At 40.9% G+C, this 20,664-nt stretch overlaps 1 protein-coding gene across 3 annotated transcripts in view; it reads left to right on the top strand.

Annotated features, from left to right (window-relative positions):
* The window catches only part of LOC115472895 (serpin B4-like), a 50,871-nt gene extending 44,463 nt beyond the window's left edge, over window positions 1-6,408 (top strand). For all 3 annotated transcript variants that reach the window (XM_030207399.1, XM_030207389.1, XM_030207409.1), the window contains exons 7-8: window positions 1,869-2,036; window positions 5,787-6,408. In XM_030207399.1, the coding sequence (XP_030063259.1) occupies window positions 1,869-2,036; window positions 5,787-6,185 (567 nt within the window). In that variant the 3' untranslated portion in view covers window positions 6,186-6,408. The remainder of the gene's footprint in view (window positions 1-1,868; window positions 2,037-5,786) is intronic.
* The last annotated feature ends 14,256 nt before the right edge of the window (window positions 6,409-20,664 follow it).

The raw sequence follows: 20,664 nt of genomic DNA, 5'->3' as shown, positions 1-20,664 counted from the left end.
AGATGTGCACCAAGTGGCATTTGACGTGCATAGGTCATTACCACCGGTTAATTTGTGAGACTTTACTGCTAGGTCAATAGCTGGTGGTAAGTTCTCAAAATGCCCATTTTCATTTTGCCGCACATCCATTTTCAGCAAAAAATTTTAAAAGGCCTTTTTTTACAGGTACACTGAAAAATGGATTGGCGCACGCCCAAAACCCACGCCTACACTACCGCAAGCCATTTTTCAGCACACCTTAGTAAAAGGACCCCTTATTTTTTAGACTGCTTTGCCTTAGTTGTACAGCTGTTAATTTTTTCTTACTTAGATTATTGTAACATGCTATATTGTGAAATCTCTGCTAAGTTATTAAGGAAGATCCATTTACTATAAAATACAGCCATTAGGATGATCTTTGATTTGAAAAAATGTAACAGAATCACCCCTTTTCTGATTCAATTGCGCCTTGAAAGCTCACATCGATTTTAACATTTCTTTTCAGTTTTTAAAACTTTGCTTGGTGAAACTACTGAACTTTTATCTCTATTTATTGAATTTTTAGGAACTAATGCTACTCATCTTACCAAAGACCTGATATTGCTTAAATTTCCTGTTGCTAAAGGAGTTAAATTTAAGTGTGTTACTGAATCTTCTTTTACTTATCAGGCTGTTCTTACTTGGAACTCACTCCCTTTAAATATTAGGCAATTTTCCTCCTATAGTATCTTTCATAGACAGCTCAAGACATATATGTTTTATAAATATCTTACTCAAGGCTCCTAATTGCTATGACAGATTTTAAGCATTCAAGCTCTCCCAGTGTCTGACTGGTATCTTTTTTGAGTTCCATTTTGAACCTTGATTGGGAAAACGTGGAATAGAATTGTGCAAGATAAGATATAGCACATATGGGCATAGATTAGGAAATACTTTAATCTACACATGTATATTTATACCATTTATACCAGCATTTTAGCAGATGTAAGAAATCACACCTACATTCAAGGCATATTCTCTGCTGCATACGCTAATATTTTATAAAACAATTAGGTGCCTACTTGTCTTTATAAAATAGTGCTTTTTCATGGATCCCTGTTATAAAATTACCCTCTTAATGTTTTGCATCAACATGGTCCTCAATGACCACCCAGTTAGGCTGAATTCAAGATATCCAAATTAATGTGAGTGAGAGATATCTGCATACACTATCTCCAGTGATGCAGTAAACAATCCCCGCTTAATGAATAGTGGTCAATATGATTACAATTAACTTTTCTTTTGTTTATAACTTTGCTATTATATCTTAGAACAAACTTTACATTTGAGTATATAAACCTTTATAACATTGTGCCTTGAAGAATAACACTGATTAACAATGTAACTTTCATTTTATAGTAAAGACATAAATGTGTGAACAAAGTGTGGCATATCAGGGAATAACTGAGGGGTCCTTTTACAAAGCCACCGTAAAACATGGCCTGCGATATAATGAGTGCATCTTTTAGGCACACCTTGGACCATTTTTTACTACAGCCGGGGAAAAGGCTGTTTTTTTATGGGCCGGCAAATGGGCCTGTGCCTATTTATGGCCTGAGCCCTTACCACCACCCGTTGACCTAGCGGTAAGGGGTCACACGCTACCCATGCGGTAATCATGCAGCGAGTATCAAAGTGGGTGCAGATGGCTACCGCTGAGAATGTCCCTTGCGGTAGAAAATGCTGCACCAAAATCGGATTTACTGCTGGGGGCACACGCTACCCCAGAGGTAGTGTCGATTGGGCGCATGCTACCCACGTGTTAGCCCTCTCGCACCTTTGAAAAGGGCCCCTAAATGAAAGAAAATTTAACACTAGTTTGTAAATGCATTTTTGTTGTTGTTTTAAAGAGAGAGAGCAAGCCAGTTCAGATGATGCATCAGAATGGCAAATTTAAACTGGCCTGCATACCCGAGATGCACATGATGATTCTAGAACTGCCATATTGTAAGAATGAATTCAGCATGCTTATACTACTTCCAAATGATATAACTGATGAGTCCACTGGCCTGGAAGAGGTAATAATTAAAATAAAATTGTATATATTATAGTGTGGCTGTTTTAAAATGTATTAATGTAAGTTGAAATGAAAATACAAATTAAAAAAAGTTAATGCATATACTACATGTGACACTAAGATTTAAAACCATTTTTTTATTTCATTATGATTGTTAGAGTATACATTTGAGCAAATTAGTCATGTTTGTGGCTGTGTGAAGATGAGAGCAAAGCTTCCTCAGTCTGGAGTTTAAACCGGGTGCTCCAGACTTCGGGAGAGAACATAAAGTTGAGTTATGGTGGAAAGTGAATTCCATTCATCATCACTATTGGACTATTGTAGATTTAAACATATTCCCCGGGGCCTCAGGATTATGAAGGCTCCCAAGTTATATACAAATGAAGAGGACTTTTTTTTAATAAATGGGAAGCAATTTTAACTAAGTGCTCCCTTGATTTAATGATTCTGATCATTCAAACCTCAAATAAAAAGTTGAAAACCACAAAAGAAAAATTGGATAAATGTCTCTGTCTCAATGTAAAATAGACTTTAAGACTTTTTTGTTTAATGATGCCTTTAGTTAAACCTCTCCTGCTTTCCTCAGAGCTACTCAGGACACTCACCCTGGGAAGACATGAGAACGTACCTAGGGCCCTGTTTTTTAAGGTGCTCTAAGCATTTTTAGTGCATGCTAAAAATTAACACGCGCTAACCGTGTAGGACTGTTTGCTTGTTGTTTGTATTTTAGTTTTAAAACTGGTTAGATGTTCGTTTGTTTAAAGTGAAAGAGTTTTCATTAGAATTAAAAGATAAATTACGTTCCCATCATGCACTGGCCCTTTAGTGTTGTTGGAAAGGATGCTGTTTCTGAGTCCAGGCTACTTTACGCTATTGGTAAGATGGGGCAGGATTTACTTTTAGATTGCTTACTTTATTTTGTGAGCTGGCGAGATGTTTTTAGACTTGTTTTAATTATGTATGTTTAGTACTGTTTCTTTAGTGCTGATGAGTGGTGTTTTGAAGTGGCAGCCAAACACTTGCAGCCATAAGTGAAATATTGTACCTTTGTGGTATGTTTGCCTATATATATTTTTGGTTTGTTTGGCTTCCGTTGCTTTTTCACATTTATAGACTTGAGGCATTTTCTCAGTATTGATCACTGGGGATGAGCCTTTTCTGTAAAAGGTCTTTTTTGCACCTTGTTCAGCATATGCATGACACGTGCGCGCTGCCCAATCTGATATATTTGAATTTATTTGCTTGACATAGTTTTATATATTTTTTATATGCTTGTAGTCTGTGCACAATTTTTCTAGATTCCTCACATTTGTGTACATTTTTAATGAAGATATTTATTTATTATTTATATACTTTTTATTGATTTTAGTCATTTACCCCTGAATCAGTCCTTGGTGGATGAAAGGTGGACCACGTTGGGGTTTTTTGTATAAAGAATATCTTTATTCTAATTTGGATTTGGGGCCTGCTCTTTTGGTGATGTTGTTTCTGGTGCAGATCTGAAGAGCCTCTTTGGTAATGTTTACAACTTAGGGGTCCTTCTACTAAGCTGCGGTAAAAAGTGGCCTGCGGTAGTGTGGGCGTGTGTTTTTGGCGCACACTGGGCTGTTTCTTACCACGGCTAGGAAAAAAAGGCATTTTCAAGAAGCAGTAAATGTCTGTGCACTAAAATTAAAAGTAGCACGTGGATATTTACTGCCTAAGCCCTTACCACCACCCACTGATCTAGTGGTAAGGGCTCACGTGCTACTTGCACAGTAATCATGCAGTGCACACCAATGTGGGCATGCTGCCAATTACCGCTGGGAATGCCCCCGCGGTAGAAAATTATTTTCTACCGCGGGAACTAGCACGCACCAACTTCGGAATTACCACCAGGCACTCATGCTACCCCGGCGGTAATTCCGATTTGGCATGCGCTACCTGCATGTTAGGCCTACCGTTGCTTCATAAAAGGACCCCTTAGAGAACACTTTAAGCTACGCACATCCCATCCATATTTACATGCCCACAGTTGCTCCATATCTATGACTGGTGTAACTGTGAGCACATAACTTTAAGACAAGCTGAGACTGAGTTACACTAGTATTATCTAAAGCAACCAGAAGGGTCCAAATGCCATTACAGAATTGTCTTCTACTGCACATCCTCAGGGCATCTAAATGGAGTCACCCAGTTGTAGAATTGCTGCACTAAGGGGGGGGGGGGATTCTATATATAGCACCTAATAAAAATCTGCACGGAAAACATTTCCACCTGTGCTATGTAAATGATGCCTAAATTTAGGCGCGGTATATAGAATACGCTTAGTTGATATCCCAGTGCCTAAAACTATGCGTGTCCATTTACACCAATGAAAATATGGTGTAAATCCTGACGTGTAGATTTAGGTGCACTGGGCTATATTCTATAACTACACGGATAAATTTCGGAATGCCCATGGAACGCCCTTTTCACTTTCCATAATCACGCCTCCTTTTGCCTGTGCATGTTTGAACTTAGGCGCACTGCATTACAGAATATGCTTAGCAAGTTGTGCACATAAATTCGAATTATTGCCAATTAGTGCTCATTATTTCTTTGAAGTACTGTTAAAAGCAATACTGAGCACTAATTGTACTGTTAACAGCGCTGATTGGCTTGTTAAGCCAATTAAGTTACTTGCATTGTTACAGAATACACTTGTATTTCAGCATGGATGATTTTCATTGATAAATAGTACAAGTAGTCAATATAGTAGCCTATATAATATGGAATTAGAGTCTATATGAAAATTTTGTCCTATATTTTCAGATTTAAAAAAAAGTGATTTTGAAACTTCTGGCCTTTTAATTTCCCTAACTGAGCTAAAAAGATCTATCTATAATTATGATGGTCATCATTACAATATGGATGTCTATAACAAAGGATATGAAGGTCTGAACCAGCATGGACCTGTTTTTCCCATAGGCACAGAATGGGAAAAATCTTTAATAATTTACTGTACTTTATTTTGGTCCTCTTTTACTAAACCAAACCATGCTAGTGATTTCTGGTGCTGCAAATGTGATGCAGTCCATTTGAATGGGCTGCCTCGCAATTGCTGCATGGGAGTTGCTAGCGTGGTTTAGTAAAAGAGGCCCTTATGAATTGCTAACATGCCCCATAAGGAGTTTAGTGCGATTTACATAGTATAAGAAAACTGATCAAATTCAGGAATTATAAATAAATACAATAAAACAATCATTACAAAATTAAATTCTATTCAAATTACAAATATAAACCACACCTAAATTAACATTTAGGGCCCCGTTTATTAAGCTGCACTGTAAATGTGCAAACTTTTTTGCACGTGCTAAAATTTAGCATGCACTAATGCTAGAGACACCCACAATGGGTGTCTCTATCATTAGCATGTTCTAAGTTAGCGCACCTACAGTACAGCTTAGTAAACAGGGCCCTTAGTACATATTTTTCAAACAAATAAGTTTTAAGGGCCTTACGAAATGTCCTATAACAAGAAATACATTTTAGCTGAATTGGAATAATATTCCACCATTTCACTGATAAATACAGAAGAATGACTGAATGCACCAACTTACATCTAACCCCTCTTCAGGTGGGAAATACCAACTTCATATAACGTCCTCTTAATCTTTGCTGTCTATAATTTCACAGAATAATCCAATGTTCAAATATTCAGGCATTTCATCACGTATATTCAAAAAACTCTTGTCAATATTAAATTGTTTTGCCTCCTTTGTATTTATAGGTTGAAAATGGACTAACTTATGAAAAATTAGCCAACTGGATCAACTTAGAGCTAAGGGAAATTGAAGTTGATGTGTCTATACCTGCCTTCAAGCTTGAGGAGACTTATGATCTCGGATCGGTTTTACAAGAAATGGGAATGAAAGAAGTGTTTACAGATCTTGCTGATTTGTCTGGTATGTCCACCATAGTTGGCCTGAAAGTTTCTAAGGTGGTCCATAAATGCTATGTGGAAGTTAATGAGGAAGGCACAGAGGCAGCAGGTGCCACTGGCGTAACTGTGATCCCAAAAAGTTTACCAATTCGCAGTCAGTTCAAAGCAAACCATCCTTTCATTTTCGTAATTAAACACAACCCAACTAATGCCATCCTCTTCTATGGTAAATACTGTTCTCCATAGAAAACATACTGACTTTCTAAAACAGAGCAGGGTGGGCGTGTTCAGAGGTAATGCAGCGGCATCCAGTCCACCAGTGAGCCATGCAAAGTACTCAGTCTTGTGCAGTATCCCCTTCATTCTATAGAGTGTGCCAAAAGTTAGGTACCTATTTCGCACCTAACCTTTGGTGCTCAAGTGGCAGTTAGGCACCAAAACAGTGGTGAAGCAGCCGGTAGATGCCTATCCAGCTCATTTTTGAAAGAGAAGGGCGCCCATCTTTTGACACAAATCGGGAGATGGGCGCCCTTCTCGCAAGGCCGCCCAAATCGGCATAATCAAAAGCTGATTTTTTTACACCCTCGACGGCTTTCCGTCGTGGGGACAACCAAAGTTCACGGGGGGGGGGGGGGGGGTGTCGGCAAGGTAGCGAAAGCGGGACTGGGGTGTGATTAGGAGATGGACGTCCTCGGCCGATAATGGAAAAAAGAAGGGCAGCCCTGACGAGCACTTGGCTGATTATACTTGGTCCATTTTTTTTCATGACCAAGCCGTGAAAAGATGCCTGAACTGAGTAGATGACCACCGGAGGGAATCGGGGATGACCTCCCCTTACTCCCCCAGTGGTCACTAACCCCCTCCCACCATAAAAAACAGGTTAAAAATACTTTTTTGCCAGCCTCAAATGCCATACTCAGGTCCATCGCAGCAGTATACAGGTCCCTGGAGCAGTTGTAGTGGGTGCAGTGTACTTCAGGCAGGCAGACCTGGAGGGGGGGGGTTGGGGGGCTCAACTCCCAAGGTAAGGGAGCTATGCACCTGAGAGCAATTTCTAAAGTCCACTGCAGTACCCCCTAGGGTGCCCGGTTGGTGTCTTGGCATGTGAGGGGGACCAGTGCACTACAAATGCTGGCTCCTCCCACTACCAAATGGCTTGGATTTGGCCGTTTTTGAGATGGGCATCTTTGGATTCCATTATCGGCGAAAACCAAGGGCGGCCATCTCTAAGGTTGACCCAAATGTTGAGATTTGGGCGTCCCCAACTGTATTATCGAAACTAAAGATGGACGCCCATCTTGTTTCGATAATATGGTTGGGGACGCCCCTTTACGGGGCCGTCCTTAGAGATGGGCACCCCCATTCGATTATGCCCCTCCACGTGCACTTAGACACTATCTTGTAACTTGATGCCTAAGTTCTCTAGCACATCATTCCAGAGGGGGAGTTCACATGGGGCGGGCCATTGGTATGCTATTTAAGTTTGAGCTTTATTGAATAGTCATAGTTAGGTGCCTAAATGCACTGCATTTAGGCACAGCCATTTATACCTGCCGTACAGCAAAGAATTGCTGACTTGCATTAGTGTTCCATAATGGATTGGGCAATACAAAGTTGCCAGTTTAGAATATTAGCTTATCGCCTTGATTTTAGGCTCCTAACTTTTAGCACACTTTTATGGAATTGCCTCCTATACCCTCGTTGATGCCGAATTATTGATCTTTGTCTTGTACTAAATCTTGATAGGTAATTGGAGAAAACAGCCACACAGTGCCATTCTCACCTCTGCTTCCATGGAAGCAGCGCAGCTGAATGTAGACACTGGCCCACTCACGGAATGTACACACTGGCCACCTCAAGTGTTCATGTCATATGTATTTCATAAATCCAAGCACAGGTTCAGAGTTCACAATAAAACTGTCAGCCTCAGCCTAGCATTTTATTAAATATCACTTGTGATGTATCATTTATTGTCTTTGCTACATCGAGCAATTTAATAAACAATTTCTGAATCAACTATTTTATGTCATTTTGCATTCTTAACACTTTCAGTTGGTGCAGCTGTTTTTTTTAACTGACCCCCTTTATAGAAGAGATTTTGTCCATACAAAAACTAGGCCCCTATAGGAAGTCTTGTGCACTATATACAGTAGCTGTCAACTTCATCTTGAACATTCTTTCTAACAAAGGTGTCAGCTATTTCTAGCCCATTTGTGATACACAGGGACTAATACAGGTAAGTCTTGTTTTACATGGGCGACACAGATTATTTCATATTTCCACAATGAGGCATATTTTATGCGAGGACCTTACTAAAAGGAGGTTCCAGTCCCCTTGAGATTATAAAGAACTGAGGGACCCTTTTACTAAGGTGCGCTGAAAAATGGCCTGTGGTAGTGTAGACGCGTGTTTTCGGCGCACGCAGAATTTTTTTTTTGCGCACCTACACAAAATGCCTTTTTTGTTTTTGCCGAGAACGGACATGCGACAAAATGAAAATTGCTGCGCATCCATTTTCGGTCTCAGACCTTACTGCAAGCCATTGACCTAGCGGTAAGGTCTCATGCGGTAACCGGGTGGTAATGGTCTATGTGCATCAAATTTCACTTGACATGTGTAGCTGCCACATGTCAGAAAATAACAAATATTTTTCAGATGCATGTAGCAGATGTGCACCAAAATTGAAATTACCGCAAGGGCCACAGGGGAGGTAACCCCAATTTGGTGCACGTTGGACATGCATAGGTGCCTACGCAGCTTAGTAAAAGGGCCCTTGAGTATAATAGAGACGAAAAATGATTGACCTGCAGCTTTGGTGAGGGAGGCAAACTTTGGAAGTGATGAAGCTGTTTCAGGAACTGAAGCCAGTGGTATATATCTACAAGGTTTTTGTAGATGTTTGATGGCCTATGGGTCAATGGGATTACACTTTCTTGTAGTTGGGTTGTTTGGGAATACAGTCTACAATTGGCACTGAATATTCTGCCCATCAAAGGCTAAAGATGAGACCATTGCCATTAGCACCCCAGCTGCAGGAGGAGTGGTGCAATGTCAGGGTCTGGCCCTGGAAACTACCTCCCCTGGCTCTCTCCATGACATCACACTAAAGGACCACAGCCCTAGATCAGAGGAGCATAGAGTCAATCAACATAGGCATTTTACCAGCCTGTAGAAGACTCCAGTGCATCAGCTGGCAGCTTTAGCAAAGGGAAGGAGGTTAATGTCTGACTATAGAGGCAGCAGAAACAGATTCCTGAAAAAAAGCTTTGCTACTTTTTTCAAAGTCCAATTATCTGTCACTATGCAAAAGAAGACAGACTCTGGATAACTGGTATCACCTGATTCCCTAGATATTACAGGACTGATTGAACAATTGAAGAATTTGGGAAGATCTCCGTGGTTAAAAATTGGGACTATGTGACGGGTAGAACTGGATGTGGGTTCACCTGATGGACTGGTGATTCATTGAGAAGAAAACCTTTATCGCGGACTGATTCTTAATCCTGGATGAAGTTTTTATATTTGATATATGGGTAATGAATGAATGGATGAATGGGAGGATAGGTTTTAGATGGTCATGATAGTTTTGTTATATTTTTGCTGTGCTTTTGTATAGAAAAGTGATTTTGATATGAAAAGCAAAAGATTTGTTTGGAAATAAATAAATACACATGTAAATGTAATTGTAGGATTTCTAATTGTATTTTCCTGTAATGTATATGACTAAATCTGTCCAGCCACAATCAGGACATAGACCATAGAAGTCTATCCAGTCCATTCAAGCACTGTTTTATCAACGTATATGATTAAAGACTTCAATTCCCCTTTATCTTGAAGGCCCTTGGTGCTTTTTAGTTTTTGTTTCTTTGCTTCTCAAGTGCTAGTGTTGCCATTTAATTTCCGCTAAGCTTCTTCAGATCCATTCCTTCTAAGCAGAATTCCTTTTTGTTTATCCCACACATTTTGGAATGCAATTACTGTTTTCATCTCCACCACCTCCCGTGAAAGGGCATTCCAGATATCTACCACTCTCATGGTGAAAAAATGTTCCCTGACATTATTCCTGAGTCAGCCCCCCCCCTTCAACCTCAATTCATATCCTCTAGTTTTACGACCTTCCCATCTCTTGAAAAGGTTTGTTTTGTAGATTAATACCTTTCAAATATTTGAACGTCTGTATCATATCACCCCTGTTTCTCCTTTCCTCCTGGGTATACATGTTGAAGTCAAGTCTATCCTTGTACATCTTGCTACGCAGACCCCATACCATTTTTGTTGCTTTTCTTTGAACCATTTCAAGTCTTTTTACATCTGAACACAATACTCCAAGTGGGGCCTCATCACCGACTTATACATGAGCATCAACACCTCATTTTATCTGCTGGTTATACCTCTCTATATGTAGCCCAGCATCCCTCTGGCTGCAGCCACCACCTTGTCGCATTGTTTTGTCACCTTGAAATTCTCAGACACCATTACCCCAAGGTTCCTCTCCTTAGCCGAGCTTACCAATCTCTCCCCTCCTATCTGGTACATCTCTTTTTGATTTCTGCACCCCAAGTGCATCAGTTTGCACTTCTTTGCATTAAATTTTAACTATATGCTACATAAAAACTGTTGTCCACTTCTCACTTATCTATTTTTTAAATTATTTTTTCTACTATGCTGTGAAAAAAATAATAAAAAAAATAGATAAGTGAGAAGTGGACAACGGTTTCTATTTAGCATATAGGTATATACTCCGAAACCAGGACGTAGTGGTACCCCAGTGTTATTTCAGTATATTAAATTTTAACTGCCAGACCCTTGACCATTCTTCTGTTTGGAAATCCCTTCTCATAGTTTCTACTCTCTCCAGTGTATCTATTCTATTGGCTATGTTCTTGTCATCACAAAAGAGGCAAACGTTTCCTTCTAACCCTTCAGCAATGCTTTTTACAAATATATTAAACAGAATTGGCACTAGCACTGACTCCTGAGGCACTCCACTGCTTACCTTCCTTTCCTCCGAGCGGATTCCATTTACCACCACCCTCTGTGGTGTACATATGATCAGAAGCACATAAGAATAGCCATACTGGGTCATATCAATGGTCCATCTAGCCCAGTATCCTGCTTCTAGCAGTGGCCAATCCAGATCACAAGTAACTGGCAGAAACCTAAGTACCATTCCATGTTGCAAATCCCAGGGCAAGCAGTTGCTTCCCCATGTTTGTCTCAGTAGCAGGCTATGGACTTTTTCCTCCAGGAACTTGTCCAAACCTTTTTTAAACCCAGATATGCTAACTGCTGTTACCACATCCTCTGGCAAAATGTTCCAGAGCTTAACTGTTCTTTAGGTGAAAAATATTTCTTTCTATTTGTTTTAAAAGTATTTCCATGCAATTTTATTGAGAGCCCCCTGATTTTTGTACTTTTTGAATGAGTGAAAAAATCGATTCACCTCCATCCGCTCCACAGCGCTCAGGATTTTGTAGACCTCAATCATATCCCCCCTCAGCAGTCTCTTTTCCAAGTTGAAAAGCCCTAACCTCTTAGCATTTCCTCATATGGGAGCAGTTCCATCCATTTTATCATTTTGGTCACTCTTCTTTGAACCTTTTCTAATTCCACTATATATTTTTTTGAGATATGGTGACAAGAATTGAACACAATACTCAAGGCGAGGTCGCACCATGGAGTGATACAGAGGCATTATAATATTTTTGGACTTCTAAAGTGGACCTTAGCATCCAGATAACTGTAATTTGGATTATTCTTTCCAATGTGCATCACTTTGAATTAGTCTACATTAAATTTCATCATCCATTTGAATGCCCAGAATTCCAGTTTCCTAAGGTCTTCCTGCAATTTTTCACATTCCGCATGTGTTTTGACAGCTTTGAATATTTTCGTGTCATCTGCAAATTTAATCACCACACTCTTCGTTCCGATTTCCAGATCATTTATAAATATGTTCAATAGTACCGATCCCAGTACAGATCCCTGCGTCACTCCACTATTCACCCTCCTCCACTGATAAAAATGGTCATTTAACCCAATTCTCTGTTTTCTGAAATCTAGATGCACTACATCAACCAGCTCACTTTTATCGACATGTTTATTCATGCCTTCAAAGAAATGAAGCAAATTGGTGAGGCAAGACCTCCCTTGGCTGAATCCGTGCTGACTGTCTCATTAAACCATGTTTGTCTATGTGCTCTGTAATTTTATTCTTTATGTTAGTTTCCATTATTTTGCTCAGCACTGAAGTCAGGCTTACCGGCCTGTAATTTCTCGGATTACCCCTGAAACCATTTTTAAAAATTGGCATCACTTTGGCCACTGTCCAGTCTTCAGGTACTATGGATGATTTTAATGACAGGTTACAGATCACTAGCAGCAGATCAGCAATTTCATATTTGAGTTCTTTCAATGCCCTGGAGTGTATACCATCCGGTACAGGTTACTTATCACTCTTTAACTTGCCAATTTGGTTTAGTATGTCTTCTAAGCTAACTGAGATTTATTCGAGTTCCTCCACATCATCACCCTTGAAAACCATTTCTGGTACAGCTAGATATCTTACATCTTCTTCGATAAAGACTGAAGCATAGAATTCATTCTATTTCTCTGCTATGACCTTGTCCTTCCTGAGTGCCCCTTTTGCTCCTTCATGATCAGTCCCACAAATTCACTCATAAGCTTTCTGCTTCTGATATACCTGAAAAAAGTGTTACTATGAGTTTTCATCTCTGTGGCAAGTTTTTCTTCATATTATCTTTTGGCCTTATTCATCAATGGTTTGCATCTAGCTTGACAGTGCTTATTTTGCTTTTTATTTTCTTCATTTGGATCCTTTTTCCATTTTTTGAAGGAGGAACTTTTGGCTCTATTAGTCCCTTTCACCTCAGCTTTTAACCATGCTGGCTGTCATTTGCTCTTTTTTCTACCTTTGTTAATACATGGAATACATCTAGTCTTGGCTTCTAGAATGGCATTTTTAAACTAGTTTCCAATCCAGTTCACAAACTTGAGTCCTAAATTCAGGCCTCTCAAATTATTCACAAGTCTTGAGGGATCACATCAAAGGCTTTGAGAAAATCCAAGTAGATTGCATCTCGCACATGCCCTTTATCCAGCTCTTTATTCACCTAATCAGATTAGTTTGGCAAGATTTACCTTTGGTAAAGCCACGTAGCCTCGGATCCTGTAACTCAATGGCTTCTAGAAAGCTATCTTTTCAATCAGCAGTGACTCCATTATTTTTCCTAGCACCGACATGAGACTTACCAGCCTGTAGTTTCCCACTTCTTCCCTGTCTCCACTTTTGTGAAGAAGGACCACATTCGCTCATCTCCAATCCCATGGAACCTCTCCTGTCTCTAGTGATGTATTAAATAAATACTTAAGTTGTCCAGCCATGCCTTCTCTGAGCTCCCTCAGTATCCTGGGATGTATCCCATCCAGCTCATAGCTTTGTCCTTGTTCAGATTTTCAAACTGTTTATAAACGCTTTATTCCGTGAACTATACAATATCTAGTCCATTCCCAGATATACCCTTGGCAGCTGACCGTGGTCCTTCTCCTGGATTTTCTTCGGTGAACACTGAAGAGATGCATTTGTTTAGCATTTTTGCTTTAACCTCATCACTCTCCACATTGCCATTTTCAGCATCTTTCAGTCTTACAATTCCATTCTTAACTTTTCTCCTGTCCCCAATATATCTGAAAAAGGTCTTGTCACCTCTCTTTATATCTTTAGCCATTTTTTCCTCTGCATACATTTTTGCTACCTGTATTCCCTCTTCACTTGAGTTTAGTCCAGTAATCTTTTCCATGATCCTTTTGTCGCATTCTTCTGTATTTCTGGAACAAAGCCTCTTTTGCTACTACAGACGCGCCTATAAGTACTCGCATTCTTCTCATTGTGCATACTTGTGCACAAGAGAACATCTTATAAGCTGCCTTTTACATACATATAACAACCCCATTTTAGAAAGAACGTAGAAGTCAGGATTGAAACGTCCAGATTAGGATGTCTCCTGTTCACTAATATTTTAGAAAATAATCTATTGCTTTAGAGGCTATTCTAAAATACAAGAGAAATGGATGTTTATGTGTCAAGTTTTGGGAACTTGGGCCCAGTTCTTGCTCTACAGTGGGTCGGGAGGGCACCTCTCCAGCAGCAAGACAGTACCCTAGCCGACTAGAGTGGTGAACCTAAGATTAGATCCTGGTTGAACCTCTGGCCTAGAAATGATTGCAACATGTTCTAGTCTAATAAAGCTGTGTGTATCTGTATCCAAGCACCATACATATGTGTCTCTTACTCATTTATGTGTACCAGAAGAGGGATTTTGTGAAGGTGGAGCAGCATGGAAAAAATTAGCAAACTAGATGTGCACAAATATTTACTAATTAACACACACTCATATGTGGAGAACAAAAGGTGTTCTGATTCTTAAACAAAAGGCCGTGGTTTCTATCGATTTTCTTGTTTATAGAATACAGAGGTTTGAAAGATTTATACATATACATGTTAATTAAAATATGACTTCATACATCTGTTTTTTTAATCTCATCCTTAGTACTTGTTTCACCCCAGCCCAGATGGTTCTTATCTTCTCTGCAAGGCTTTCCTACAATATTCACCTCATTATTCTCCTTCAAGTGTTCAAGGGTACACCATGGATGTGTAACATGCAGATCTCATAAAATACTGTCAGTTGTTTGCATTGCATGGGATACTTAGGCATGCCAACTTTCACCAGCCATTGAGCTGCTGTAAGTGGACACACCTACATTTTGGCAAGTCATTGTGGCTTTGTGCTAGTATTCTATAAAATCTTAGGTATGCTTAAGTGCATTTATAGAACTGTCACAAAGCATGCTCCATTCTAGCATCTACATCTTGATACCAATTTAAAGAATTGCCCCCTTTATCTTTTGACCTCGAGGCTCTGTTTTTCTGCTATGAACAATTTTTGTACCACTCTTTCTAAAGCGAACATTCAGATGCATTTAAGTTCCCATCCTGTCAAGGGCATATTGTTTCTAAGGTAATAAGTAAACAGACACTTTACTTATCAATAACTCTTATCTCATGTTCTCCTACTACAGTCTTTGACCAAAGTAGGTCATCTTGAGGCGGTGCCCACAGGTAGAATTGTTGGGGACAGGGTGGCCATGCTAGAATCTGTCATGCTTCAAGTTCAGGATTCCAATCCTAACCCAGAAACTTCAGCTCCTAGGTATGGAAATTGGTTGCCGTTTTACATACAGATCAGCATCTGTTGCATTAGCCATCACCCCCATCTCATATCAGCAGGTTCCACCTTCTTTTCTTCATTGCACTTATGCCAGGTCTCACTTCAGCTGGTCAGCAGATAGACCATGGAGAGAGTCGCTTGAAGTGAGTAAAAATACAGAACAGGCAAAGTTCAAGGCAGGATCATAGTACATTTTCCTAAAGCTCAACATTTCATTAAAACATTTCCTTCATCTCTCAGTTATTACAAGCTTGGTAATAATTTGAACAGTATATAGAAGACAATACTTAACAAGCACTAAAGAAAATAATAAACCCCTGATACAACAATGAAAATGATTAAAAAGCTAGGAAAAGATCTTTGTTTCAATAAAGGCAAAACAAACTATAAAGCCTTCACTGTTCAATTTTATAAAACTTTGTTGTGATTGTAGGCAGGTGATCATTTATAGCAACAATGTCTTAAAAGTATCACTATTTTCCTGTGAATGAAGTAGCTGGATGCAGACATAACAGACTGTCTGATTCTTGTCTTTGGTACATTGGTGCAAGGCATTCAGTGGAATGTTATTTCCAAAGAGGTTATACTAGAAATTTGCACAAATTCACCTTTACACATATTGAGGGGCATAATCGAACGCAAACGCCTATCTCCAGGGGTGTTTATCTCCGAGAACGGGTCCATGAAGGGGCGGGCTGAACCTTATTTTCAAAAAAATGGACGTTTTTGAGCTGGGCGTTTGGTTTTTTTTAGCGATAATGGAAACTAAAAACGCCCAGCTCAAAAACGTCTTAATCCGAGCCATTTGGTCGTGGAAGGGGCCACAATTGGTAGTACACTGGCCCCCCTGATATGCCAGGACACCAACTGGGCACCCTAGGTCAGTGCGGTGGACTTCAGAAAAAGCTCCCACATGCATAGCTCCTTTACCATGGGTGCTGAGCTCCCAACCCCCTCCCCCAAAACCCACTACCCACAAATGTACAACACTACCATAGCTCTTAGGGGTGAAGGGGCACCTACAGTGGGTTTTGGAGGCTTCCCATTTACCAGCACAAGTGTTAAATGTGGGTGGGGGATGGGCCTGGGGCCACCTGGCTGAAGTGCACTGCAGTACCTACTAAAAGTGCTCCAGGGACCTGCATACACGCAGGTCTCTAGAACTGGATGCTGCTATATAACATTGGCACACCAGTTTACACCTGAAGACTAATCTCTCCGAAAACGTCCTTTATTGGAATAACCGCGTTTACTCACAGTTAACTGCAGATCAGAGGTTGTGCCCCACTGGCAACGAGTCTCACTGGTACTGAGATGAGCAGTAGGTCAGAGCTGGCAGAATGCTGTACAATGCCCTCTTTCAGCCACATTCAAGGTAAGAACTAAGTTCTCTAACGTGGCTAACACAGGAAAGGGAACTAAAACTGGCTTACAAAAATGGCCACTACCGCATGGACTACAACAGGAAACACAACAGGGCACACTCTGACCCAGTAGGAAGGGGGAAAAGCACCATGGGAGAAGAGCCTACCAACTACCAACATCGTGAGACTGTAACACAAGCTAATGAAATCACGGAGCCCAATACCCTACACCCACCACAATGCAATGCTGATGTGACCCTGTACTGCACCCGAGAGCCACATCTGACCCAGGGAAAGGCTGTGACAGGATCGAACACATTCTGCTGTCATGGAGGTGGGTACGGCATTTGAGACTGGCATAGAGGCTGGAAAAAAAGTTTTTAAAGTGGGTTTTTTTTGGTGGGAGGGGGTTAGTGACCACTGGGGGAGTCCGGGGAGGTCATCCCCGATTCCCTCCAGTGGTCATCTGGGCAGTTGGAGCACTTTTTTGGGACTTGTTCGTGAAAAAAAGGGTCCAAAAAAAGTGACCCAAAATCACGGTAAAAATGCCTTTTTTTTCGATTATCAGCTAAAGACGTCCATCTCTCCTCGGCTGATAACCACGCCCCAGTTCCGCCTCCACCACGCCTCCGACACGCCCCCGTCAACTTTATTCGTTTCCGCGATGGAGTGCAGTTGGAAACGCCCAAAATCGGCTTTCAATTATACCGATTTGGGCGCCTTTGCGAGACAAACGTCTATCTCCCGATTTAGGTCGCACTATAGGCGTTTTTCTCTTTCGAAAATAAGCTGGATTCTCTGGCCATCTTCAAATCTAGGTTAAAAGCCCACCTTGTTGATGCTGCTTTTCCAGTGGTGTAGCCAGACTGCCAATTTTGGGTGGGCCTGAACCCAAAGTGGATGGGCACAAAATTTTCTCTCTACCCCCCTCCCCCAGCAAAAGTTAGTCACACTAATCAGATGCATTTGTCACACAGGGATAAAATGCTGCTTTTCAGTGCATCAGGTTTCAGAAAATAATTTATTTAATAGCCTAACACCCTTTTCAATGAGCTTTCAGATGCCAAAACCTCCTGCTTCGGGTCAGTATAATGCTGTTACGGTATCCTCTCCTGACCTAAGGAAGTATTGGTCTCTGAAATGTTATTAACACAGGTACCATATTACTTTATCCTAAATTAAAAATAAAATTATTTTCTTTACCTTTGTTGTATGGCCATTTACTTTTTCTCATTGTGTTGCTCCCAGTCTCTAGATTCTGCTTTCCTTCATTTTCGCTTAACTCTTCTGCGCCATTTGTCATTTTTCTCTCCTTTTTCTTTGCTTTCTTCAATATTTTTCAGCCTCTCTCTCTCTGTCCAGATTTAATTCATTCTTACTATCCATTCTTTAATTTCCTTCTTTTTCCTTCATCTACCTATGGCTTTTCATCTTTTTCTCACCCTTGTTCTCCCCATGCCCCTTCCTCTTATTCTCCAGTCTTTCTGTACTCTTCTTTTCCATCCAGCAGCTCTCCTCTTTCTCTCCCCATCCTTCCAGTGTCTCCCCTCTTTCTCTCCCCATCCTTCTAATGTCTCCCCTCTTTCTTTTGGCATCCTTCCATCCAGTGTCTCCTCTTTCTCCCTACCCTTCCATCCAGCGTCTTCCCTCTTTCTCTCCCCATCCTTCCACCCATCTACCCTCTCTCCTGACCCTTCCATCTAATGTCTCCCTCCCCCTCCTTCTATCCAGTGTCTATCTCTCTACCCTTTTCTGTTCAGTGACCCTTCTCTCTCCATATCCTTCCAGTCTCTCCCATTTCTCTCTGCATCCAACTCCCCCTTTCTCTCCCCATCCTTCCATCTGTTTTCCCCCTTTCTCTCCCCATCCTTCCATCCATCTACCCCCCTCTCCCGATTCTTCCATCCAGTGTCTCTCTCTATTCCCTTCTTTCCATCCAGGCCCACCCACCCAACACTGACCTGCCAAGTCTCCTGTGAAACACGCGGCGCCAGCTCCCATTTCCGGCCACTGCTGCTTCTCCAGCGGCCGCTACAAAAACAAAAAATGCTACCAAAAATGTTTTTAAAAAGCAAGCGCAGCACCGCAGGCAGCCATCAGGCATTGACTGTCGGCTCTGCAGCCACTCCTCTCTCCTCTCACATCGCTGCGCTCCTCCAGGGTCGTCCAGGGGCAGTGATGTGAGAGGCGAGACGAGCGACTGCAGAGCCGACAGTCATTGCCTGATGGCTGTCTGCGGTGCCGTGCTTGCTTTCTAAAAACATTTTTGGTAGCACTTTTTGATTTTATAGCGGCCGCTGCTGCTCAACAGGAGAAGCAGCAGTGGCCGGAAATGGGAGCTGGTGCCGCGTGTTTCGTGGGAGACTTGGCAGGTCAGTGTTGGGTGGCGGGCCTGGAGGGAAAGTGGTTGGGCCTGGGCCCGTCCAGGCCCGCCCATGGCTATGCCCCTGCTTTTAACTCTTAACCCTTACTCACTTGTTCAGTACTCATATTTTATCATTCCCACCTTAGTAATTCCTTTATCTCTTTTTTGACCTCTTTGTCTGCCCTGATTAGATTGTAAGCTCTGTAGAGCAGGGACTGTCTCTTCATGTTCAAGTGTACAGTGCTGCATACATCTAGTAGCGATATAGAAATGATAAATAGTAGTAGTAGTAATAGTTATTTAGACTTACATAACCCAAATCAGGTTTGGTTCTATGTGGCTTACATTGTAACAGGTTTAGTTAATGTGGTTTACATGTTATTAACGAACTGCAGAGCATGTAACAAAGAACATGTGTCTAAAGAACTACTATCAACAGTATGATAAACAGGTAGAAGGCTATGGTCATCAGGTTAACATGGTAATAGGTAGTGGTTCAATCTAGTTGTAATTACTGTGTAGTAGAAGGTCAGCAAGCATAAGGTGATCAGCCAAGATTAGGGTAGTTGCAACTAGGGTTCTGATGTATAGGAGCTAGGACTGAGTAAATGTGTGGCAAAGTGGCCTTCAAAGTCTGGCAAACAGGGGTATGTCATTGTTGCTTTGGTTGAAGAGAGAGTGGGAAACATTGTCAGGTTGTATGCAAGGTCTTCGTAGGTTTGTCCTGTGCCGGTAAAAATTGTGTAAAGAGATATGTGTGAAGAAACATAATTAAGCTCTGATAAGAAATTAAACATCTACAAGGAAAACACAAAAAGAAGGTAGCTTAAACAGCTAATACCTTAGATTTTAATTGAAGAAATTGTCTCTTCGGTTGGGTAGCTCTAGTTAAATCAGGAAAAATAATAATATTCTGACCACAATACAACAAATCTTTCTTGGCAAAATAAGCCTTTGACATCACCATTTTGTCTTTTTCTTTTGTAAATGTAACCAATAATGTAGCCCTAGATGAAATGACATTCTCAGACGTTTCAAGAAATTGAGTCAGATTGGCAATAGTTGTATCATTTTTAGCCTGCTCTCTCTCAGCTGAAACATAGACAATAGCATATTATCTACATCTGACAAATGGAAAATTTGTTTAATATAATTCCTGTGTGCAGAAGGATCACAGAAGATTTGTGTGACTCTGCAATTCCCAGTGTTTCTCTGTGGGGTTTTTTTATCACAGGGATAAGAACAGTGGCTTTATATTGCAGTGGAGTTTTTTTCTTTCGTCACTTGAGAAATTGTTGGATACAAAGATCATAAAAACCTCTTGCACGTCGATCTATCAATTTCATATATTCATTCGATGTGTAATTGTAACTACTCAAATGATACTTAGCTGAGGTTTGTGCTAGGGCAAATTCAACTCGTCCAAGCCCGACGGCGAGCTCCCGCTTCGCTCGTGGCTTCTTAAGGAGCCGGACAAACTAGCCCTTCTCAGCACCTACAACCATATAACAAATAATCATTAAATCAGTTGTCATCTAATAAAGAGTAAATGAAAAAACTCACATATTCGGGGAACGAGGGAATACCTTCACGAACCACCAGCTTTCAACTGCATGATTACTCCTGCTAAACCGGAAGTATTTATACTGCTTCCCGTACATACAACTTCCCAATTAGTAGGGCAAAATTTAAAAGGCAGTACTCTCGCTGTGATCACATGGATCTTAAAGGAATGCTTTCCACTC

This window comes from Microcaecilia unicolor, chromosome 1 (assembly GCF_901765095.1).
Source record: "Microcaecilia unicolor chromosome 1, aMicUni1.1, whole genome shotgun sequence".
NCBI classification, from domain to species: domain Eukaryota; kingdom Metazoa; phylum Chordata; class Amphibia; order Gymnophiona; family Siphonopidae; genus Microcaecilia; species Microcaecilia unicolor.
This window is presented reverse-complemented; position numbering and strand designations above follow the sequence as displayed.